The following is a 10,000-nucleotide window of genomic DNA, read 5'->3' as shown; positions in this document are numbered from 1 at the left end:
AGGTAGGTAGGTAGGTAGTAGTAGTAGTAGTAGTAGTAGTATAGTAGTAAGTAGTAGTAGTAGTAGTAGTAGTAGTAGTAGTAGTAGTAGTAGTAGTAGTAGTAGTAGTAGTAGTAGTAGTAGTAGTAGTAGTAGTAGTAGTAGTAGTAGTAGTAGTAGTAGTAGTAGTAGTAGTAGTAGTAGTAGTAGAGTAGTAGTAGTAGTAGTAGTAGTAGTAGTAGTAGTAGTAGTAGTAGTAGTAGTGTAGTAGTGTAGTAGTAGTGTAGTAGTAGTAGTAGTTGTAGTAGTAGTTAGTAGTAGTGTAGTAGTAGTAGTAGTAGTAGATTAAGTAGTGTAGTAGTAGTAGTAGATAGTATGTAGTATAGTAGTAGTAGTATAGTAGTAGAGTAGTAGGAGTAGTTAGTAGTAGTAGTGTAGTAGTAGTAGTAGAGTAGTAGTAGTAGTGTAAGTGTAGTGGTGTGTAGTAGTAGTAGTAGTGGTTCGTTGTTGTTGTTGTAGTAGTAGTAGTAGTAGAAATTTAAGGCTGTCGAATACCCTATTTTATATTACTATACTTTATATCCCCCAGACCCTTGGTTGATTTCATCACCAGGCTTTATTCCGTCTATCAAGAATTACACTTCACATACTTGGAGATCAATCCTTTAGGTATGAAAGATTTTGTGGATTTTTTGGTATGCTTTATTCATCCCGTGGAAGGTACTTATCTTAGATTGATAAGCACTATTCTGGGTCGCCTTCAGTGCAGTGCCCTCTAGGTTGATGGTTTGTTTGTTTTTTGTTTTTTGTTTTGTTTTTTTGTTTGTATTAACATTCTTGTTGTTTTGGGGGTTTTTTGGGTTTTTTTTTTTAACATTTTGGTTTATCCAGTTCAATGGAGGGTAATTATCGTAGTGGTAGCTACCCAGCTGTAAGAACATCATGCCACGAATGCGGTGACTGGTTCAAGGCCACAGAGATAGGACACAAACCTCACACCCTTTTGTTATGAGATATAGAGTATGCTGCCTAGCCATGGTGCCCCTTTTTTCTCTTTTTAAAAAAATGTGTGTTTATTTTTGTTATTGTTGTGGGTTGTTTTTTTTTTTTTTTTTTGGGGGGGGGGGGGGGGTAAAAATGTTTAATTTATTGATTTTTTTTTTTTTTGGATGGAATTAGAAATATATAAATAGATTATTCTTATCATTATTTGTTTCGGAGATACAGTTGGTAGAGATAAAAGTTACAAAGACAGATTTTAAACATTGCCCTATGAATCCAGGGTTTGTCGGATGAAAATGGAAAGTAATGATTAATTACGCTACCCTGCCATACAATGACAAACTGCTTTTTGTTTTTTTGTCTTTTTCATCATCAGAGAAGTCTCTGGGTGAAGATTTTTTGATAAGCTGGGGCCATCTTAATTTGTTGATTTATGTAGAAATGTTATATTTCCATTTCATACAGTACATGTTACCAATTAGGCATCCTTTTTGTATTAACACTCTTGCAACATCCGCCGTTCCTGTAGCCAATTACTCATAAGTCCATGAGGATAGTATGTGTAAAATTACATACCTAAGGACATAATACCCGGGTTACAGATTATAGATTGTCACCTATTTTGCTATTGACAGTACCTCATATTGCTTGACTTTTGTTCCAAGACGAATATGAATCGGCATTTAGTAATAGAAAGATTTAATATTTCATAAGGTTTGTCACTGTTCATGGTTTATCTATCAAATGTGATTTATTACAAATTATTAATGGATCATGATTTATGTATCAATGTATTCTTCACTCCATCCCTAACCCTACTCTTCACTTCTGTTTTTTTCCAGTTGTGGTTGGCAACAAGATATTTGTCCTTGACCTTGCTGCCAAACTTGACCAGTGTGCAGAGTTCCTTTGTAAAAGTAAATGGGGAGAGCTGGAGTTCCCTCCTCCTTTTGGAAGAGATGCTCTGCCAGAGGTAATTGTTCATTGACATTTCTTCATGTATTTAGGGTTTCGTGCTTTGTAGAAATCGTATCTAAATTGCATTAAATCAATGAGTCTTAATGTGCAATGGGATATAACTTTGAAAGCAAAAGGAAAAATTAAGTCAGTAAATGAGGTTTTGTGTAAGTATTTCGGTCTACATGAGTATTTCAGCCATACCATGAAAATCTAAATGCAGCAATTACCAATCTACCCCCTCCTTTCCTGCTCAAGTATTTTCCATTGTAGATTTCTTTCTCTATTTCTTTTACTGGAGCTTATTGAGAAACGAGTGCTTTTTGACCCAATTTTTTATCAGGAAGTGATTTTCGATAAATATATATCTATTCATTTATTCCTTCCTTTTTAGTTTAATGCCCAGTACAGTAATAATGCCGCTGAAATTGCTTATTACAAAGTCAAAGAGAAAATAGATCCTACTTAAGTTTAGGCAATATTATTTCGCATTAAGTGTGTTTTTGTTGGGTTTTTTTTTGTTTTTTTGTGTTTTATTTTTTTTTTTGGGGGGGGGGGGGGGGGGGGGGGGGGGGGGGGGGGGGGGTGTATACAAGCCAATCCTATTCAGGAAAGTAATAATGTGCTTATTTTCATGTGTGTATATGTGTGTGTGTATCTTTCCAGGAAGCATACATTGCAGACCTTGATGCTAAGAGTGGGGCAAGTCTTAAGTTGACTATCCTCAACAAAAAAGGCCGGATTTGGACCATGGTAGCTGGAGGAGGAGCCTCTGTCATCTATGCGTAAGTTGAAATAGATATAATATCTCAACAGATTTTGGACTGTAACAGTTGGACATTTACATTTTGTCATTGGAATCAGTGTCAGACCTGCTGAATGACTGTCAAAACAAATTTTCACAATGAAAATCCTACGTCTTTAGAGTGTTTATAAAAATTGGAAAAAGTGTTCTTGTAAAAGTTATGATTTGATTTTTAAGCAAATTTCTAGTTTTCTTTGAAATGTTAAACTCACAAGGAATGCTTTTGGTTAATTGCTTTTTTTTAAAGTCCAACTTGCTCAGGATTACTTTTGTTCATTTTTTTTTCACCATGGCCCCACGTTGGGCTCAGTCCAGACAAAACAAAAGACATCATCTTCTGTCGCTATGTGGTCTGGTGGTATGACACTCCCTTTCGGATCGGAAGGTCCTGAGTTTGAGCCTCACTCGGTGCGTAGTTGAGTCCTTGGAAAAGGCTCTTTACTCACATTCTCTCACTGGTCGTTAACAGCATTGTCTCTGTCAGAAAAAATTGTTTATATCGCCTACTAACATGTCACGCCCCACGTGTTGCTATTGGCCAGGGATCCCTTTTAAAGCACTTTGTGCATGTCTAATGGGTATTGCACTATATAAAATATCAAGTATTTTTTAGTAGATTGCAAAGAATGGCAATCTTATCATTTTCACACCAATAATCATTTTCTGCTCAAAATCATTATTCATTACTTCATTTCCAAAATACACTATGTCTTGTTCTTCTACCAGATCATTTAATTTTTGATTAAATATCTTTATTAATGTCATATCTCCTTATGATCCTTAATATTTTTCCCAGTTATTTACAATATTTGGAATGTTATTATTGGGGTTTTTCCTGTCTGGTATATGGTGTGATTCATTTTATCTGTATTTTACTCTGCATTTTTCCCATGATTGATTCCAGGGACACCATCTGTGATCTCGGTGGGGCCTCAGAATTGGCAAATTATGGAGAATATTCCGGTGCTCCCAGTGAGCAGCAGACGTATGAATATGCCAAAACTATCCTGTCTCTCATGACGGAAGAGAAACACCCGAATGGTAAAGTTACTACTGTATTACAGTCTTTCCTATCCTCTTCTTCTAAGAAATTTACCAGAAATTTATGCTTCTTTACGATTACAAATTGTTAGAGCTGCGGTTTTGTTGTCATATATGTGGTTTCACACTCATCTTTGGACCAGTAGTCCTCTTGAGTGGCATGGTCCTTGGAAAAGGCTTTTTACTCATATTCTGTCACCACATTTTGATGGAAAATGAATACCTGGCTATTAGCAGTGTCGTCTTTGTCGAGTAAAAAAATGTATTACCGCCTTACATATGTCTGTCTCATTGAGTGTTGCTGTTGGCTAGGGACCCCTATAATATATATAAAGCATTCTGATCACTTTTACTGGATATTGCACTATTTAAATCTGCAAGTTTTTAAAGAAAAATATTGCTACAAGGTAAGATATAAGTAACTATAAGTATTGATCGCTAGCTCCATTCTCCATACAACAATGCTGTGTATATAATCAACCAATACATTATTGATTCATTGTTTGTTGTACAGCGTTTGTACTCGAAACATTCCTTGCTATATTTTTGCCTCTATTGTAGTTATTATGTTCATCTTTTACTCAAAAGGCATTTCTTCTTTCGACGTTTTCTGAATTTCAAATGGTTTTTTGTGTTTTTAATTTTTTATTATTGAAATCTTTAAGTAAATATCTTTCATTGATTTCCTACTCGAGCACCTGTTTAAATAATGTACAATAAGTATTTGTTGTCTTGTGGTATCACACTCGTTTTCGGATCGGAAGGCCCTGGGTTCGAGCCTTGCTCAGCACATAGTTGAGTCCTTGGAAAAAGCTCTTTACTCACATTCTCTCACTGTACTCAGGTGTAAAATGAGTACCTGGGTCTTAACAGCATTGTCTCTGTTGGAAATAATATCGCCCAACAGGCATCATGTCTCGTTCTACATGTTACATATTGCTGTTGGTCAGGGACCCTTTGTAAAATGCTTTGAGCATGTTTAGTGGATATTGTGCTGTATAAAAACTCGGAAGTTTTTTGTTTTTTATAATTTGCTTAATGCATCCTTTTTTTAAAATTTCCAGGCAAAATCTTGATAGTTGGTGGCGGCATTGCCAATTTCACAAATGTGGCAGCAACATTTAAGGTTTGTATGACTAAGTCACCTGTAAAATGACCAACCTCTGGACATGTGGTTGTCGATGATATTCCATTTCTAATCAAATACAAAGATAAAATTAATTTCTCATAGCTTTTCATGTTATCCTTAATATATACACCTTACTTCTTCGATTTGTGTTTTTAATTGTTGAATATGGAAAATAAATTAACAACAATTTGTCTATAAAAAAGACAATCATCACAAATATAATTGATCATTGATTGTAGCCATTATATGGTCTTGTGGTATGACACTCGCCTTTGAATCGGATGGTCCTGGGTTTGAGTCCCTATCTGAGCAGTGCGTAGTTGAGTTCTTGGAAAAGGCTCTTAACTCACATTCTCCCATCGTACTCAGATGTAAACTGAGTACCTGGCTGTTAACAGCTTTGTCTCTGTCGGAAAAATTATAACATTGCCTAACACGCGTCATGTCTCATCCTACATGTTAAGTGTTGCTGTTCGCTAGGGACCCCTTGTAAAGCGCTTTCAGCATGTTTATGTGAATATTGCATTATGTAAAAAGCTCAAGGTTTTATTTGCCATCGTGTTCACATTCTTCTTAGGGTATTGTCAGAGCACTGGAAGAGTACCAGATGAAACTGTCCGATGGCAATGTCACTATCTATGTTCGTCGTGCTGGCCCTAACTACCAAGAAGGCTTGAGGGTCATGAGGGAAGTCGGTGAGTCAAGATGGCCATATTTCTGTGCGTTGTTATTATTATACACCATTTAAAATGATCAATTGCATTATTCATTGGGCAAGACAGATAACATAGATAACATCCAGAAAGTGATTGTTATGGAGTTGGAATATAAAGTCATGGTTGTAGATTTTTTTTATTGCATTCTCACAACTTTAGTATCATAACTATCTTGAGTAGGGTTATAATGTTTTTGGCTTTTAAAAATTTTAGTGTAGTCTTTCAGACAGTAACAATTGCTTGCTAACCTAAGAAAGTCTAGCACTTTTAACCAAATCTAACAGACCAAGTCACTCAATTACTGCTAAGTGAACAGGGTGGGGGCGGGGGAGGGGAGGGAGGTGACAGAAATTTGTATTTATACAGGTCCCTGTGCTTAAAAGGTAAGTGCTCTTCCAATGAGGTTTTGTGGCGCCCCTTTTTAATTGGGTTAAACAACAAGTTTGTAATTTATTTTACACATCAAGACCCGGGTAATAGCAGACCATGTTATCAAGATATATGAGATTCATCCCTGTATCTTAATGTTCACCTTTGACTGTGGCAACTGCTGTACATTTTGTGAGATTTTGGTTGGAGTCGAGTAGGATGTTAGGTTTTATTACTGAAAATTTCATGAGAATTTATTCATAACACAAAATGTTACAATAGGTATGTGGAAACTAAAAAGTAGTAATGTTGTATCGTATTTTATTACATATAACAAATGAGTTATAACTATAGATCAGCATGAATGAAAATCAAATAAATTTGTGTAATTGTCCGTTCATGAGACCAAGAATAATAAATGAACAGAAAACTATAAAAGAATTTATAAAGCAATTTGATAATTTCTTCCCAGTGAGAATGTTGAATTGACTCTGTCAATAAATAATAATTTGAAAAAAAAACCTGTCAATGAATAATAATTTGAAAAAAAAAATTATTTCATGATATGTGACTAACCAAATTGTTTTAAAACATCAATGATAATTTTTTCAATACATCCCATCCCCAACACAATCACTCCCAGGTAACCGGCTAGGTCTTCCTATCCATGTATTTGGACCCGAGACGCATATGACGGCTATAGTCAGCATGGCCCTTGGGAAACGGGACATCCCAACAACCCCTAAAGCCCTTCCCACAACAGCCAACTTCCTATTGCCTGCATCCGACAACCAGGTATGTCTTGTCATTTAATTCTTCATTCAGTTTATCCATACCTACACAATAAAGTGGAATCCTGATAAAGCCAACACTGCTGAACTAGAAAGATTGTTGACATTAAGCAATGTTGTCTTTATCCATTATCAATGAAAATACTTAGGTAAAGAACAAAAAATTTGGGCCCAACAAGAGATGTTAACTTTAAGCAGAAGTTGACCTTAAGAGTGTTGAATTTATACAGATTCCACTGTATTTCATATCAAGGATGTAGGTGATATTGTACTGTAGTCTCCTTCTTCAATAACGGATAATTGTTGTTTCTTCAAAATTTCACCCTGTCATTTTGATATTTGGTCCTTTTAATTGTGTAGCTTTTGACAATTTTTTGGAAGCATAATGCAATAAAATGTAAATTCGTATAACATAGTTAAAACTCTGAGGTATTTGGATATTTAAAAATATCAGTGTCTTCCTGGAATTACAATTGGTGAGAGACAAATACAACAATATGAGAACTATACGCAGATGAAGGATAAATTAACATGTTTTGTTCGACAACAGAGTCATTTTGAAGTTGTTTGTGATATGAGTATTTTTCATGAACTGCAAAAGACTCAATTTTCTTCTCAATATATGACACCCTGACTCAACCCCCTCTCCCCACACCTTCTCTCCTCTCACACACACTCTTTTACATTTGTACTACAATCAGGATATTACAGCTTTTTCACGTTATTAGTTTGCTGAGGCATTTCCATATGCACCTATAATGTGACATTAGAGTTCTGAGTATTATTATTCTTGTTTTATGGGTTGGGATCTATTTTCAACTTGTTTATCTATTGTCTCAACTTGGCTAGGTCTTAAGACCAGTCAGAGCATATTCCATCAATGATACTTCAACATTTGACTCTTCTCTAGGCAATATTCTCCATATGTTTCCATTTACTGTCCTTTTATTATTATATATGATGACAATTGAATGAGGTTATGAAAGTAATTTTAAAGAGAGATATTGATTGCTTTCAACTTTTGCGTTGAGAAATACATTTATTGTTTTTTTTTTTTTATATACAAGGAATTGAATGATTGAGATGTACTGGCATATTTTTAAGTTTGAGGCTTTTTTTAACCTTCTTATAAGAAGTAAAGAAAAGACAAAAATATTTAGGTGAAACTGTGTGAACATTGGCACAATGAGTGGCTTTGATTTGCTTTTCTTTTGGATAATTGATCAGTAGAGGCTGAAAGTATGACGTGATAAATGGAGGAAAAATATTCGAATGGGTCGACTAGGAGATGATGATGATGAACAAAGAAAATGAAGACAAAGGTGATACTGGACGAAAGTGAAATGCTAATGGCACGTCTGTTGTCAAGCCATATGTCATGACCGGTTTTTAGGCCAAGTTTAGGAGTTTGACATTGCTTGTGACTTTTTAAGGTTGCTCATCAGGAGAATACCATCATTTTTTATGATTTGAAATATTATGACAAATCTGTTGAGTTGAATGTACTTTGTCCCAAATAACACCTTTGACATGTAAGAACCTTTCGTCACCGGCTCTTTTTTTAAATGGATGAAATCTATTTTGTCTGTGATCTTATTAATTTTAAATTTTATTGCTATGAAATATGCCTAAGGTACAGTTATTCTTATTTCTCTTCTCTTGACAAAATCAAAGAATAATAAGCATGGTCAGTGACTGAAGGGGTGGCAATGGGCAGAAACCCAACTCGGTCTTCAGGTGAAATACTTTGCTCATATTGCCTCAAATGAATCGGATAGGAGTTAATACATGGGTGACTTTCTCTGTTTGAAATGGAAATTCTGTTCAATGTAGCCTGCTGGGACATTGCAAAGTACAGAGAAATATGGTGTAAATGCATCATAAACTATTGTACTGTCCCTCCAGGAAAATGCGGCCGCATCCTTTGGCCTTCCGCATCCAACTACGCATCCGTCAGCAAAAAGCTAAATAATTCCCACTACAACTACTACTACTCCTCCTCCTCCTCCTACTACTACTACTATTCCCACTACACCAATAACTACAACTACTACTCCTACTACTACTACTACTACTATATTACCACAACAACTACTATTACTACTGCTACAACTACTACACACACCACTACTACTACTACTACTACTACTACTACTACTACTACTACTACTACTACTTCTACTACTACTACTACTACAACTACCATTAGGTTTTGGGGGTTACAAAAGCACGCAAGAACATGCATAAATGTCGGATTTTTGGCATAATTCATGGCATAATTTACCTTTTTTTTTGGCATAATATTGGCATAATTTTGCCCAAAAAATGGCATAATTCCACGGGGACAGATTGTATATATTTATACATTTTATTCAAATCAAATCCTTTCAGGGCTCCAAGGTAACATCATACACATCCTTTACTCTGTGTTGTAGTTGTCACTGTCTTGGAATGCCTCCTTCTCTGTTCTTTCCCTCACGATCATAACACATTTGCTTTTAATTTGCTGTGCTGTGAGTCTGTGTATAAAATTTATTTACTTTTCTTTTCATCTGCAATATTGCGAACTGAGTCAGACGGTTTATATGATGTTGATTGATGATGTTAAAATGTTTTACAGGTGATCTATAATGGTGTTAAGAAAGGGACAAAAATGTGATAATATATTAGAGCTTGATATATGTACAGAATTAAACAGTCTCTTCTGTTTGTTTTTTAGATTTGTCGAAACTTTTCTTTTCTTTTCTTTTTTTCTGATGAAGACATTATATTTCCTTGTGTTTGGAATGCTTCTGAAGTTTGATATGGAGTTTGATGTTATTTGGATCTATAATATGCATGTAATAGCTTGACAGGTGCTTCAGCACAATTAGCCCTACATCTTTAAAGAATCCAATCGTAATCAAATTGGCAACATATAAACACAGACAATGATCTGTCTAGAGCCATTGTAAAATTAATAATTTTTCAATCTTTCTTTGCATTTCAGTTTTTGCTTTATGTTTGTCATTATATTAGATTAGGCGAATTTCAAAATATCATCTTCACCATTATCATCATCCCTTTCATCATCTGGAAAGGCATAACATATTGTAGTTTTATTATTGGATATTTTTATCGTTGACTTTGGAGGAATTATACCTGAAAAGTTCTTTGCTGTAAATGTTTTTCTTTTTTTATATTTACTGTTATGTTCAATTTTGTCAAAATA

General features: G+C 35.0%; 1 protein-coding gene across 6 annotated transcripts in view; it reads left to right on the top strand.

Moving 5' to 3' along the window:
• LOC144966605 (ATP-citrate synthase-like) overlaps positions 1 to 10,000 on the top strand; it is a 70,261-nt gene that overhangs the window by 35,918 nt on the left and 24,343 nt on the right. For all 6 annotated transcript variants that reach the window (XM_078903312.1, XM_078903313.1, XM_078903317.1 and 3 more), the window contains 7 exons: positions 569 to 648; positions 1,824 to 1,954; positions 2,605 to 2,723; positions 3,648 to 3,784; positions 4,849 to 4,910; positions 5,491 to 5,608; positions 6,642 to 6,793. In XM_078903312.1, the coding sequence (XP_078759438.1) occupies positions 569 to 648; positions 1,824 to 1,954; positions 2,605 to 2,723; positions 3,648 to 3,784; positions 4,849 to 4,910; positions 5,491 to 5,608; positions 6,642 to 6,793 (799 nt within the window). The remainder of the gene's footprint in view (positions 1 to 568; positions 649 to 1,823; positions 1,955 to 2,604; positions 2,724 to 3,647; positions 3,785 to 4,848; positions 4,911 to 5,490; positions 5,609 to 6,641; positions 6,794 to 10,000) is intronic.

Source organism: Berghia stephanieae, chromosome 2 (assembly GCF_034508935.2).
Source record: "Berghia stephanieae isolate SIO BIC M18660-M18661 chromosome 2, UCSD_Bste_1.3, whole genome shotgun sequence".
NCBI classification, from domain to species: Eukaryota; Metazoa; Mollusca; class Gastropoda; order Nudibranchia; family Aeolidiidae; genus Berghia; species Berghia stephanieae.
This window is presented reverse-complemented; position numbering and strand designations above follow the sequence as displayed.